The sequence below is a fragment of the Takifugu rubripes genome, chromosome 13 (genome assembly GCF_901000725.2).
Source record: "Takifugu rubripes chromosome 13, fTakRub1.2, whole genome shotgun sequence".
In the NCBI taxonomy this organism is placed as follows: Eukaryota; Metazoa; Chordata; class Actinopteri; order Tetraodontiformes; family Tetraodontidae; genus Takifugu; species Takifugu rubripes.
The window spans coordinates 2,961,415-2,976,268 of NC_042297.1; the positions used below are offsets into that span (position 1 = coordinate 2,961,415).

At 45.7% G+C, this 14,854-nt stretch overlaps 1 protein-coding gene and 1 non-coding gene across 2 annotated transcripts; both read left to right on the forward strand.

The window, feature by feature from the left end:
* Window positions 1-8,451: 8,451 nt before the first annotated feature.
* On the forward strand, window positions 8,452-13,468 carry LOC115251974 (7-dehydrocholesterol reductase-like). Its single transcript, XM_029846027.1, is given in 9 exon segments — window positions 8,452-8,558; window positions 9,727-9,826; window positions 9,952-10,174; window positions 10,240-10,330; window positions 10,425-10,638; window positions 10,734-10,938; window positions 11,861-11,992; window positions 12,712-13,102; window positions 13,105-13,468. Coding segments are annotated over 8 exon segments (1,443 nt in total). The 5' UTR covers window positions 8,452-8,558; window positions 9,727-9,737; the 3' UTR covers window positions 13,203-13,468.
* Window positions 11,300-11,373, forward strand: trnat-agu (transfer RNA threonine (anticodon AGU)). Its single transcript has one exon. It is a non-coding gene; the product is annotated as a tRNA-Thr (tRNA).
* Window positions 13,469-14,854: the final 1,386 nt, after the last annotated feature.

Here is a 14,854-nt window from a genome sequence, read left to right on the forward strand (position 1 = left end):
TAGTGTCACAGTCAAGGCGCTCCGCAGATCTGTTCCTTTTACCCAGGCAATTATTTTCTATTTATCATTTAAAATAGAGGAACAATGAGTCTCTCTAGCTGGTGGAACACTGTCCACAAGTCAGCCAGCAAATGCTCTATTCTATATAGCCTATGCTAGCCTAGATGCTACTAGCCTATATCACCTATACTAGCCTAGATGCTACTAGCCTATATCACCTATACTAACAAAGATGATACTAGCCTATATCACATATACTAGCCTAGATGCTTCTAGCCCAGGGGTGGGCAAACATTTTGATTCGTGGGCCACAATGGGTTCTAACATTTGACAAAGGGGCCGGACCAGGAGCAGATGGATGGATGGAGTGCTTTGGTAACCTCACCTCATTGGAGGAAAAAATACACATCTTGGGATATGGAGAAAACATGTGCTTTAATTTCAAATGAAAATGAAGAGAAGCATTACAACAAAATATATGACTTTGGAATGAGTCTTAAAACACTTAAAATCAAATGAATAAAATGTGCCTTTTTAAAAAAAATTAATAACCATTTCTATTTTAAAGCACTGAAAGTTCTGTTATCCTTCAGGATATCACCATCACTCTCCTCCTGACTGTCTTTTTTCTAGTGGGAAAACACCAGAATTGCAGTGAAAATTTAACATTAACAAGATTTATTCATTTAATTTTTCAAGTTTGGCGGGCCGGATTAAAACGTTTAACGGGCCGCGTGTGGCCCCCGGGCCTTAGTTTGCCCATGCCTGTTCTAGCCTATACTAGCCTAGATGCTTCTAGCCTATATAGCCTATGCTAGCCTAGATGCTACTAGCCTATATGCCTATGCCAGCCTAGATGCTTCTAGCCTATATAGCCTATGCTAGCCTAGATGCTACTAGCCTATATAGCCTATGCCAGCCTAGATGCTTCTAGCCTATATAGCCTATGCTAGCCTAGATGCTACTAGCTTATATAGCATATGCCAGCCTAGATGCTACTAGCCTATATAGCCTATGCCAGCCTAGATGCCTACTAGTCTATATAGCCTATGCTAGCCTAGAGCTACTAGTTCTATATAGCCTATGCCAGCCTAGATGCTACTAGCCTATATAGCCTATGCCAGCCTAGATGTACTAGCCTATATAGCCTATGCCAGCCTAGATGCTACTAGCCTATTATAGCCTATACTAGCCTAGATGCTACTAGCCTATATCACCTGTCCCTATACTAACAAGAGATGATACTTGCCTATATCACATATTACTAGCCTAGATGCTTCTATGCCTATATAGCCTATGCTAGCCTAGGATGCTACTAGCCTATAAGCCTATGCCAGCCTAGATGCTATTAGCCTATAAACGTAAAGCTTCAAGTTGCCGAGGGCAATCAAAGCTGTAGCTACTTTTCTCGCTGGCCTCTGGTCTCAACTTGAACAACAAAATGTGAACTGTGCGCCAGTTACAGCACGTTCTGAGAGGAGTAAGCCCTCAGGCATCCCCGTCAAGCAGGAGGTTTGAACGACAAAGGTCAGTTCTTCACTTATTAGGAATTTCAGTCACTCCCTGGTTCCCTGGTCCCGTTACAGAGAACAACAACGTGTGTTTCATGTGATTCCTGATGGTGCAGAAGGTTCTTGGTGTCCTAAAGGTAGGAAATGACTGTCCCAAGGTTGTTGCCACTAAACATCAGTCAAGAGATGATTAATTCACAGACAGTTGTTTCCAAACCTTCAGCAGGTTCACAGGTTGATATAGTTGTGATATAGGTTGGGGAAATGCATCTTGTCAAGAAAATTACAATAAGGTCAGGTTAGCCTTAAAATGAAATCCAGTCAGACCAATTTTAAGTACAGAATAAATACTGACTCCATTTTTGCTGGTTTTTGTGGCGTTATAGACTAAAAAAATATGTCATCTATTTTTGGAATGTACTTACTTTGTGGATTGACCTTTATAATCTCTTAAATTTCAAACTTGATTCTTCATTTAAATATTTGTTTGTCAGAAAATAAGCAGACAAAATGCTCATAATCAGCCTTCTCGGAATTATAGCTAAGCGTCACATCCACGTCATCCCACATTTTCTTATTTTTAGGGCTATATTAATATTTTCTTTAGAAAATATTTGAAGAAGTTTGAAACCCAACGTGATCAAAACAAGAAGTCTGGGTGAAAAAAACGTAATATTACTGAACTTTATTATTAATACTCCCTGAAGTCTATATCTGCATATATATGACGAATGTGTGAAATGTTTGCGCTAGTTTCCTCCTCTGCGGCTAATTTTGAGGTGATTAAGATGATCCAACAAGCCATCACAAGCAAAATTTCAGAGTGATAAACTGTCAAGCGTACAAAACACCAAATTACACAATTGTACTTGTACGTGTTTTGAACAAACGATCTCCTCAACAGATTTCTCTGCGTTTTGTGTCCTAATTAGCTTTAATTTTTGGTCCCTCTTTTGTCAAGCTGTGCATATTTTATTGGTATGAATTCGAGCTGGAGCTCAGGAGGAGAAGGAAACGTTGACAAAACAAAGAGCATAGCTGAGGACGCCGCTCCAACCAGAAGAGGTTCCATTTTGGAACCCATTAAGAAGGTTTTGGCGAAATGATAGTGCTTAAACATCCAAAGAGAGCGGCAAGCTTTTATGAAATGAACAAATGTTGATGCATCTTTCCAAAGTGGGTCGTTTGTTGCCGTTGCTCTTGCAGATCGTGCTGCCTCCCTTTTATGGCCTCTAATAAAAGTTGTCACGCTTGTGTGACGTGAACGTTGCACGTTAACTCGTGTTTCTGCACGGGCTTAATTGGAATCCTTGACTGAGATGGATAGAAATCTTAGAAGGTAACAGGCTAATCTCGCTGTAGATCATCCGATACACAAATCTGTATTACAACCACCGCCTTTAATTCATGTTCACCTTGTTATTAAATGCTGATTGGTGCTTTTTTTTTAGCATTTTTTTTTAGCTTTTTTTATTTCAACATTCTTGAGCCATCTTATGTGGGCAGATCTAAGGAATCCTGATCTAATAGCCTCGTTGCTTGAAAGTTAAAGTTTTGTGAGAACGGCTCTAGCAGATACGCTAACATTGAATGGGATGCTAATAATCTGCCTCCTTTGAGGACAAATCTTCATTTTTGTGTCGTAATAGAGGGCTTTTCCCAGCATTTTGTGGAGAGGAAGACGGACGAACATTTCAAGTGCCGTCAGGTTTGCACACAACGTGCATTGTTGAGCATTTTCAATATAAATATTGGTTGGATTATCGTTCATGGCTATTAGGAGGCTACCAGTGAAAATGCTACAATCGTCATGACAATATGGAACAATAAAGGATTTTATTGAACAATAGTTGACACGGCCTGTAGTTCTCTGGAGGGACGTGAGTTCTCAGAAAATTCCCTTTTCCGGTCTCCGTCGCATCTGAGTTTTACAGTCTCTCTGTGACCGATGAGCTGATTGTGGAGCACTTTTCTGAAGAAAAGAAGCTATTTTCACAAAACCCTAAAATTTGCCATTTTACTGAATCTTTGAGGGAAATTTGACTGAAACGTTCAGAGCTGCAATATGAGCCTCAGACTCATCTCAGGAATGCTGACGGAACCATACTGGGAGGAATATCCAGCCAGGAAAACTGGAATTAGATTATGTGTGGTCTGCATGGTGGGGGTCTGAATGGTGGGGGTCTGATGGTGGGTCTTTCATGGTGGGGTCTGCATGGTGGGGTCTGCATGGTGGGGTCTTCATGGTGGGGTCTGCAATGATGGGGTCTTCATGATGGGGCTGCATGGTGGGGTCTTCATGGTGGGGTCTGAATGATGGGGTCTTCATGGTGGGGTCTGCATGGTGGGGTCTTCATGGGTGGGTCTGATGATGGGGTCCTTCATGGGTGGGTCTGCATGGTGGGTCTGCATGGTGGGGTTTGAATGATGGGGGTCTGAATGATGGGGTCTTCATGGTGGGTGTCCTGAAATGGTAGGGTCTTCATGGGGGTCGTTGCATGTGGGGTCGGCATGGTGGGTCCTTCATGGTGGGGTCTGAATGATGGGGTCTTCATGGTGGGGTCCTGCATGGTGGGAGTCTTCATGGTGGGGTCTGAATGATGGGGTCTTCATGGTGGGGTCTGCGATGGTGGTCCTGCATGGTGGGGTCTGAATGATGGGGTCTTCATGATGGGTCTTCATTTGGGATCTGAATGATGGGTCTGAATGGTGGGGTCTGAATGATGGGGTCTGAATGATGGGGTCTTCATGATGGGGTCTGAATGGTGGGGGTCTGAATGATGGGGTCTTCATGGTGGGTCTTCATGGTGGGGTCTGAATGATGGGGTCTTCATGATGGGTCTTCATTTTGGGGATCTGAAGATGGGGTCTGAATGATGGGGTCTCATGGTGGGGTCTGCATGGTTGGGGTCTGCATGGTGGGGTCTGAATGGTGGGGTCTGAATGATTGGGGGTCTGAATGATGGGTCTTCATTTTGGGGATCTGAATGATGGGGTCTGAATGATGGGGTCTGAATGATGGGGTCTTCATGGTGGGGTCTGAATGGTGGGGTCTTCATGGTGGGGTCTGAATGATGGGGTCTTCATGATGGGGTCTGAATGGTGGGGTCTGATGATGGGGGTCTTCATGGTGGGGTCTTCATGGTGGGGTCTTCATGGTGGGGTCTGAATGATGGGGTCTTCATGGTGGGTCTTCATGGTGGGGTTGTGCGCCTAAAAGGTCGCTCGTAAACCAGTTTCCTTCTACAACACCAACCATAACAGAATTGATCAAATCAAGTTGCACCACAGCTCCTGGAGGCCTCAGACTTAGATGGAAGCTGACATTACTGTCTGTGTGCTTCTGTCACGTCAGGATTTTCTTCTGGTTCTCTCTGCCTCCCTCTCTCTGCCTCTTGTAACCCTAATTACCCTCCTGTCTACCTAATTGCTCCCACTTCCCCCACGGGTGGTTTTAAACCCGCATCTCCTTCCCTTCTGAGCCAGAATGTCTTTGGTGAAAGTGTCTCGCTTCACCCCTCGTGTCTCCATGATGGATTATTCCTGATCATTCCTCTGCCTGTTGATTTGCATTTGAAGAATTAATACCGTTAATAAAATAGCAATAACAGTTCACATGAACTGATCATTGAACAGTGTTTTATATAATCAGTGTATTCATATGCATTAATATAAGGTATATGATGATCTTCAGGACCACCCAGGCTGTGAATCTGAGCTCTGGGACTTTCTGAGTGAACAGTCACCCTCCAGAAACCAGTCAGTCAAGCAAGAGATTCAATGAGCTCTGCCACATGCTGCCTTTTCCACCGCTCACAGTGGGATTCCTGTAGTCCGAAACAGTCATTTAAGATAAAAGGCGGTTCAGAAAATGTCCACGCACACACACACACACACACACACATGCCAAGAGTCAGCAGCCCAAACAGTTGGTACAAAGCAGGGTGGTTGTGTGGTTGCAGCAGAAACACGAGCTCATTAAACAGGCGTTTTCCAAACTGTGGTCTCAATTAATGATCCCCTGTTTTTTCTTTTGCTATTTCCTTCCACGCCGATCCGTGGAAGCGCTGCAGACGGTTGCGCATAAAAATCCTCGGAACAATCAGCTGGAGGATTCTGATATTCATCAAATATTGAGCTGAGAAGCCCTGATTCCAGGCCGATGGTGGGTTTGACCTGTAGCAGATCATCTACAGCTGTAAATACAGGATGGAACCATTTTGTTCTGTATGAACAGGTGCCGGAACCAGTTATTTTAAAAGGCAAATCATTATATATTCCCGTAATAAATGATCACAATGAGGCCCAATTCCAAGAAACAGACCGTGGTTTCATCGTTCAAGCATCAATAAAGACACAATTATGTGGCCTCATCAGGTAGAAATGAATCCCCCTCCACTCAGCATTTCTCAATTAAAACTTTAATTGGACCTCATTGTCAGGTGGGTGTACGTGAGAGTCAGGTCACCAAATGAACTGTCTTCTACCTGTGCCCGTTCAATCATACCTTCTTTACATGCTGCTGTACGCGCACGTTTGTCCAAGCACGCCACAATTATCACTCCAAACTTGTGCTGGACCTTCTTGCGCAACAAGCAGCTGAAGTCACTCCAGTGGACACCCTCATTTGAGGGCAATTATTATTAGCTGCGTTGCCCCTCTGTCTTCGGATAACCTTAATTGCACCGCAGAGACTACAAATTGGACAAATTCAAAAGTCTTTTTGAAAGTAATTTCTGTTTTTGAACCCTACTTTGTCTCGTGGCTGCTGAGAGATTATAATCGTCCACCTTCTCTGCAGGATGGTGGCTCAGTCCCATTACCAGCTCAACAACATCAGCCTGTTTCGGCGACCAGCAGGTCAGCGTCAGGCCCCAGTTTTTCCTGCCGCGCTTCTTTCTAGTAATACACATTTATCTGTTCTTAGTTTAATGGATTACTCCTGGTCTACCAGTTCCTGTTGTGTTTTAGTCCCAATGAAAAGTTGGAATTTCCTACATTTCTGGTTCATACTGAGCTTTTTATTAACCTGGTTAAACTTGGTCTTATTAGTCCGCGTTTGGGACCAAATCTGCCTCGACTGTAGACGCGGAACCCTACAGCACGTCAGAGAATACTGCTCCGATCTAATGCGTTTGGACAGAGCGCGTTATACGTGTAACACGGTTACGTAACATAATAGGCTGCCTTATGATCAAAGCCCCTTGGCCTTGATCTTTGGAAGAACAAGGGTCAGAGTCCCGCCGGGATCTGGAACATGACCAAATGGGATCTGTTCCTTGGCCTGTGATCGACATTTCAGTGAACATTTTACGACAGTTATGTTTAGAGACAGACAGACAGACAGACAGACAGACAGACAGACAGGCAGGCAGACAGACAGGAATTAGAGCCCAGAGCGTCAGGTTTGTAGTGCTACAGTCATTTGTTCACAGCTAAAGAACTGTGTTTTATATATATATATTGTCCTGGGTGAACTCCAGAGGCTCCCAAAAGGCCTGGAATAATGAGTCTGCTCTGGGGGGGGTCGTTGGGGTGACACCATTTAGTTTGAAAGCATCGTCTTTAACGATGATTATTTGGTTGAAACATTCGTTCCTGAGCCTCAATAGCGCTACATAATCAGTCAGTCAAATGACGTCACTCTTGATTTTACTTCATCGGAATGTTTTACCAAGACAAATGTACTTAAACTGTGACGACATTTAAGCACAATGATGCCGTCTGAAATCATTGGCAGGGATTTCTTTATTAACGTCTTTTTTTGTAAAAACACTACCTGCATCATTTGCTTTGATCTTGATATCAGGGCAGCCAGAGCGAAGAAGAAAGGAAGATGGACAGAACTTCTATGCTGCATGTGCTGGGGGTTCGTAGCTGTGAGTCAGTAACTCCACGTCGAGGCCGTGGTTATTGACGAAGGAAGGGCGGCTTGCCCTCTACTGGAGGAAGTCCTGTCGCATGGGAAGGAGTTCAAGTATCTCGGAGTCTTCTCGAGTGACTGAAAGATGGAGGGTGAGATTGAAAGGCAGGTTGGTGCAGCGTCTCCAGGACCGTTGTGGTGAAGAAAGAGCCGTGTTGAAAGGTGAAGACCCCGATCTCCTGTCAGTCCCCGCTCCCTCTCACCCGTGGTCATCAACAAGATCGCAGATACAGGCGGACAGAGTGAAAAAGGTACGTTTTGGTCTGTAGGCCTCTTGATAAAATCAGAAGGTGCGAGAGAAGTCAGAGATGTAGAAGGATCAAATGTACCTCTTCCTAACTCTCAGTTTGTTTTTTTCATAACACTTTTCAACAATTTTTGACTGATCCACAGATTCATTTCTTCACAACACTCTCTGAAACTGAAAATAAAACGAATATGTCAAACAACATTGTCTCCCACCACCAGTTTCCTTTTCATTGGCATTTTCTCTTCCGTGGATCGCGTCAACTTCATTTTAGACAAACAGCCCACCTGGTGGTAGTATTTGATATATGTACAGATTGTATTCTGTTTATTTGGCCAGACAATAAACTTTTCAATCAATCTTTATTTATATAGCGTCTGTTACAGCCTTTTACAACGACCAGTCGAAAACGTTTGATAATATAATGTCACAATCAACAAACTACTAAGGTCAGGTCGTTGGAACTGCACACGTGGGCAGTTATTTTCCTACATTTTTGGAGCAACATCCACAGTTTGCGTAATTTATGCGATAAATTCAGCGTTATCTAAAACTGCATCGCATGTGTCACATACTGATGCATAAGATACCAGTAGCAGCTCATCCTTCCCACTTCCCCGACACTGGTTCCGCCATTCAACCCAGTAGCGAGCTCATCAGCCGGTGGTGGTTCTAGTCAGTATTGTCCAATCAGAGTCGTCGTTATTTGCCAGCCCCCGCCCCTGCTTAGATGCCATTGGTCATGCCCGGGTTTTGGGGCGTGGTTTGTGGAGCTCCTGAGGGCTGTGTCCAGCGGTTATGTGTTGACCTGTGAGCCCAGCTGCTGCCAACACGAACCCGTCCCCAGCCCTCGAACCTTAGGTCCATTTAGCTCCCGGTGAGTAAGATGTTTTATCGTCACACTGCAGTATTCCTCACTTTAATGCATAAATGTTTTGGTTTGTTTGTTTGTTTGTTTTTATTGTGGTTATATGGGTTCTGTGAGGCATTGTAGGGTTCCGTTATTTTGTCTACCGGGTTTATCGTCATTAGGGGATGGATAAAGGCACAACACAACCAGATTTGTCGACAAATTGACTTAGTATTTATGTCAACTAAGACAACAGTTGGATTATTGAGACGTTATGCAACTTCCCCCCCAGCGATTGTAAAAACGCGGAGGAGCGCAGCGCCGTGCGTTGGGGGGGGGTTGGGGGGGGGGGGGGTGTCACGGCTGCCGAGGCACCGGCTTCATCACAGGCTAATTCACAAACACATCCCTTTAATTATTACCTTCTGCTTCGGGTTAATAGCAGTAATAAGCAGAAAACGGTTACGTTTGGATATGGGATCCTCCATTTAGTGCAGACATGGGAGAAACCAACGCATGGCTGCAGACTGTCCCCCTAAAATTAACATCAGGTTATTAACTATAAATGCATGTGCGTGCACGCCTGTGTGCCTGTTGGCATGAGCACGCGTGCACATGTAAGTTTACCTAACCGGCCTCCACCTGAGGCTCTACTATCACCTCTCCAAGGACAGGCACTTGTATTCCCCAATCACTCATTATCTGGTGCCATAAACGCTCTCGTGGGACGACACACAAGCTATCAGGAAATGATTTCAAGGTGTAAGAATCCATTTTAAAAGATATCAGTATCAGTATAGCTGAGATGTTCAGTTTTATTTATCTGATATGCTGAGCAGGAGAGCTCGAGGCCTCGGGTGTGCTCAGCACCCCGACCCCTCGGGTCACCTTTTGCAGCCAAGTCAGCGCAATTCCGGGTAGTAAATCCCATGTTTCATAAGGAGCAGCTATACTATAGGAATACCTACATTCTTTTTGGGTCGCCACTGGGATTTGAACCAGAAACCCTCCCAGCCCGGCCCGCCTCAGACGGAGCTACAGCTGAAAATAAGGGAGAATAACGCGCGTGTTGTAGCTGTTGTCACACGGCGCACAGTCCGGAGGGAGCTTTGATTGTACCCAAAGTTCGGCATGCCAACGCATCATTTCTCTGAACCAAAGTCTCCTACGTCTGACCATTTATCCGAAATCCCAGGTCCAGCAGCGATGGAGGCGACCAGGCGGAACGTCCAGCAGAGAGGCAACAAGGAGACATCAGAGCGAACGGAGCCGCCGGCCCAGTGGGGCAGAGCGTGGTGAGTGTTTGTGTTATTATAGGATTAGAATTTCAGTTTGGTTTCCAGACAAGACACAAACCCATCATTAGGCATTAGCAGTCGCCAGTGGGGAAACTCTCCCTTTGTCTGTCTATGACGCCCAGGGAGGTGGACTGGTTCTCCCTGATCTCGGTGCTGGGCCTCCTTTGCTTTGCGCCTTTCATCGTCTTTTACTTTGTGATGGCGTGCGACCAGCACCAGTGCTCCCTCAGCCAGCCGCTGCTGCAGCTGCTCCGCGGAGACGCCAGCCTGCTGTCCATCTGGGAGCGCACGGCCTCCTTCTCCTGGTCAGCTGCCAAGATCTACTCCGTCTGGGTGGCCTTCCAGGTAAGGCCGCGTGTCGGAGCGCGGGGGGCGAACAAGCGCCAGTCACAGCTGGTTTGTTCCTTCAGGTGTTCCTGTACATGTGCGTCCCTGACGTCACTCACAAGGTGATCCCCGGGTATGTCGGGGGAGTGCAGGACGGAGCGCGAACTCCTGCTGGTAATTAGGACTCACGTCAACCCCTCATTTGAATAACACATCAAACCGCGGCGAGGAGGCAAGCTTTGTTTTTCCTCTTCGTTCGTTCCTGCAGGGCTAATTAACAAGTACAAGATTAACGGCTTGCAGTGCTGGCTCATCACTCATGCGCTGTGGTTCGCCAACGCCCACCATTTCCGCTGGTTTTCTCCCACCATCATCTTCGACAACTGGATCCCCCTCATGTGGTGCGCCAACATTCTGGGCTACGCTGTGTCCACCTTTGCGTTCACCAAGGCTTACCTGTTCCCCACGAACTCCGAAGACTGGTGAGTGGTGCTGAAGATGCTAGCCGTCGCTAAACGTGGCTAGCTCAGCACGTCTCGCTTCATCCTGAGGGGTTTTCTCTCATTTGTTGCTGCAGCAAATTCACGGGGAACTTCGTCTATGACTTTATGATGGGCATCGAATTCAACCCCCGCGTCGGCAAGTGGTTTGACTTCAAGCTGTTCTTCAACGGTCGCCCCGGCATCGTGGCCTGGACGCTCATCAACCTGTCCTACATGGCCAAGCAGCAGGAGCTCTACGGGCACGTCACAAACTCCATGATCCTCGTCAACGTGCTGCAGGTAACGAATCAACACGCTGGAGTTAAACTCTCCCGGTTCGTTCAGAGTTTAAGGATATTTGCGAGGACATGGGATCTAGCTCGTGCTCCCAGTGAAGAGAGAGCTTTTATAACCTCACTGTGACAGGTTCAGACCTGTAGGCCACCTTTATTATATAAGAAATATATAATCCAATAACCCCCCCTGGTTTGTTCTCGGCCGCCCAAAACTGTTGTTCCGACATCAGTTTGTTTGGCGCCGGGGGTTCTTCTGTTATGGCGTTACAGACTTTACGCAGCAGCATCTTCAGATCAGATGATCTGAATATTATCTATTATTGTTTTATCAGTTCATGATTGAGTCCCCAGGGGGTTGTTTCTGTGGTGCTGTGGCTTAGCTGGTTAAAGTGCCTGTCTAGTAAACAGGAGATCCTGGGTTCGAGTCCCAGCAGTGCCTTAAGACCCTTTTGAAGGACGGCAGAAGCTCAGTCTGTAGGGATGCAGGGGATCTGAGTCAAGTCCGAACTAAGGGGAGTAGTTATGGAGCCAGACCCGAGGGCCCATTTTTGGAACACTTCTGAGGTGCCTTTGAGCAGGGCACTGCACCCTCCTGTTGAGGGCAGCTTATTCTCCTCACTGATTGCATTCAGGGCCGTGAGACTTGTGTTGCAGAGTTTCTGCAGCAGCACCGGAGGAATAAACAGAGCCTGGGGGGTGATCATAACACAGATCAACACATAACTGTCTTGCAGTAATTGTGTGTTTGTATTTACTGCATGCATCTTGTGTGTAATGAAGAGTAATTTCCCTCTACAGAATCCTTCTACGACGATAGATCCATTTTGATCACCCCTGTAAAGATTAATCCCCCGCCCAAAATAATGCCAGACGACACCTTCGGTCCTCGAACTAACCACAAAACTGCGCTTTGTGCTTCCATGGAGGCCATTTATGTGCTGGACTTCTTCTGGAACGAGGCGTGGTACCTGAAGACCATCGACATCTGCCACGACCACTTTGGATGGTATCTGGGCTGGGGGGACTGTGTGTGGCTGCCCTACCTCTACACATTACAGGTAAAACTCCTGTTAGAGACAAATCAAGTACCGTATTTTCTGGACTATATGTCGCTCCGGAGTTTAAGTCGCACTAGCCAAAAAATGCATAATAAAGAAGAAAAATAGATATATAAATCGCATTTTGGGGGAAAATTTATTGATAAATCCAAGATCAAGAACATACATTTAATCTTGAAAGGCTATTAGCAATCCATTAGCATGGATTAGCAATAGCGTTACGGTATGCTAACGTAACAAATTCAGCTACATGACCCACAACGAACTGAGTACGTGTCTGCTTATTAACGTAACATATTAACAGTTATTCAGATAACTATAGCATAAAGAACATCCGAGCAAGTTTACCAAACAATCAAGTCTAACTCATAGACGAAGCACCGCTTCTTCTTCTGCGTCGCGAAAGGAACTCGTTCCTCGGGTACACACGCCTAGAGCGCCCTCTTGTGGTTATCAGCGTGAAAATAACGAACATGTGAAATTCTGTAATAATGTATTTATTTAACATATAAGTCGCTCCGGAGTACAAGTCACACCCCCTGACAAACTATGAAAAACTTATCGTTCGGAAAATATGGTACAAAAAAACCTGCGGGGAAGCAGAACATTGAGCACAACAGCACCGTCTTAATGAGTGTGGGAACTCCACAGGAGAATTAGCCTCAACAGTCCGTTTTTGCATCACAGTTGAGCAGAAGGGTTGTATTTTGTGTCGTCAGGGTCTGTACCTGGTCTACCACCCGGTCCAGCTGTCCAACCTTCACGCTCTGGCTGTGCTCCTGCTCGGCCTGGTGGGATATTACATCTTCCGGTCCACCAACCACCAGAAGGACCTGTTCCGGCGCAGCAACGGCTCCTGCACCATCTGGGGCCGCAAACCCACCTTTATCGAGTGCTCGTACCGCTCCGGTGACGGCGAGGTCCACCGCAGTAAGCTGCTGACCTCAGGTTTCTGGGGAGTGGCGCGCCACTTCAACTACACGGGCGACCTGATGGGATCGCTGGCCTACTGCGCCGCCTGTGGCTTCGGACACCTCCTCCCGTACTTCTACATCATCTACATGACCATCCTGCTGGTCCACCGCTGCGTACGCGACGAGCACCGCTGCAGCAGCAATACGGCAAAGACTGGAAGCGCTACACCGACGCCGTGCCGCACCGGCTGATTCCCCGGGATCTTTTAGATTTAGAGAGGAGCGATGGTGTGTGAGGGCTGAGAGCATCAGGATAATCAGTGTGTGTGTGTGTGTGTGTATTGTCAACATTCAACACCTTCCTAGTCCAGAAATGTCTTTATATAAATTCATAAATTGAAACCAGTTATATCGGCTGGTTTCCTGCTGTGGGACAGTTGGACATCATGGATTTATACCTCACAAACTTTTTTATTTTTACAGAAATAAACAAAAGTCAACATTTTGTACCGTGCTGGGCCGGCTGCTAACTGTTACCCACATAAATGCAAATCGTATTTTAGCTGATTTTCTTCAGGGGACGTTCATTTTCAGGGACCATCAGGGTTTGGTACGTGATGCTGAGGATGGAAAACTCATGTACACATTTTATTGGATCCAAAAATATAACAAATTTAACAAATGATAAGCTAGTAATAATAATAATAAGCTAGTTGCCTGGTGGTGACGCCTGTTTCGGAACTGCTGGCTGCTGCTGCTTTTAAAGTTTTTCGCTTAAACATTTGGAAGCATTCAAACCTCAAATAGACAATATTAAAATTCCTTTTCAGAAAGTGCTTTTTGCTGCTTCTGCCCCACTCACCCCACCTCTTAGCCTGTTTTTGTGCAGGCAAATTATGCTTCAAAATAAAACAAGTCATTTTCCCCCATTTTGGTAATGCAGGTTATAAAAAAAAAAAAAAACCTCAATTTACGCTCAAGACCGCAAGACTTGGCAGGTTTTCAAGTTCCTGCCACTCTGCCGTAACATTTGGGTGTTTAGAGATGGTGATGGGTAGCTCTGGCAAACACTGAGTGCTTCAGACAATGGAACAAGTTTGTGTTTTTTTAAAGAAACCTCTTATTTGATACATTTTCAAAAATGACTAAAATTGTGCTTTATCATTCTTGGGGTGTGTGAGCTGAAGAGAGAATACTTTTTATCCATTTATTCAACATTTGCATTCAGCCAAACAACATCAAACATTATAGAAAATCATGAAAAGGGTGTGAAAATGTACAGTTGTACGCGTTACTATATGTGTTATAAACACAATGTAAGTTTACATCCATCCACACCGCTGTTTTTGTGCGGTTGTTGTAATCCTACAATTGGCCACAAGAGGGCAGCAGAAGCCTGCTAATGTCTGGCTGGAGAACGAGACAACCCAAACCTCTCACAAGACTAACTGACATCCCATCACATCAGGCTGCACCCAATGGAGCTCTGTTTAGTTGAATTGCACTTCAAACTAAACGACCCAAACTTTCTAAGGCACCGTGAAAAGCTGCTAGTAGAAAAAAACAAGTTTATGCTGCAGGAATCAAAGAACCTTCGTGAATTGAAAGACAGAACAGTCATAGAAATCTGTGCCACTCTTCAGACAAACAGGGTTTGATATTCCTACAGGCTACATTAGTTTTAAATTTCAGATTTGGGGGGGGGGGATGAGGCTTGTGAGTGAGAGGAAGAGGAAGGAGGGAGTGAGGGTGATTTGTCAGCAGACTGCATCAAGCCTCCGTAGGCACCAAGGAGAAAAGGCTGATGTTCAGATGTTCCACACCAGCACTAATAATGCCAATAACTCATAATGCTGTCGGCGCGTTTGGATGCACGGAGGAGCAATTTAAACCACCGCAGTGTGTGTGTGTGTGTGTGTGTGTGTGTGTGTTGCAACGTGTTGCTTGA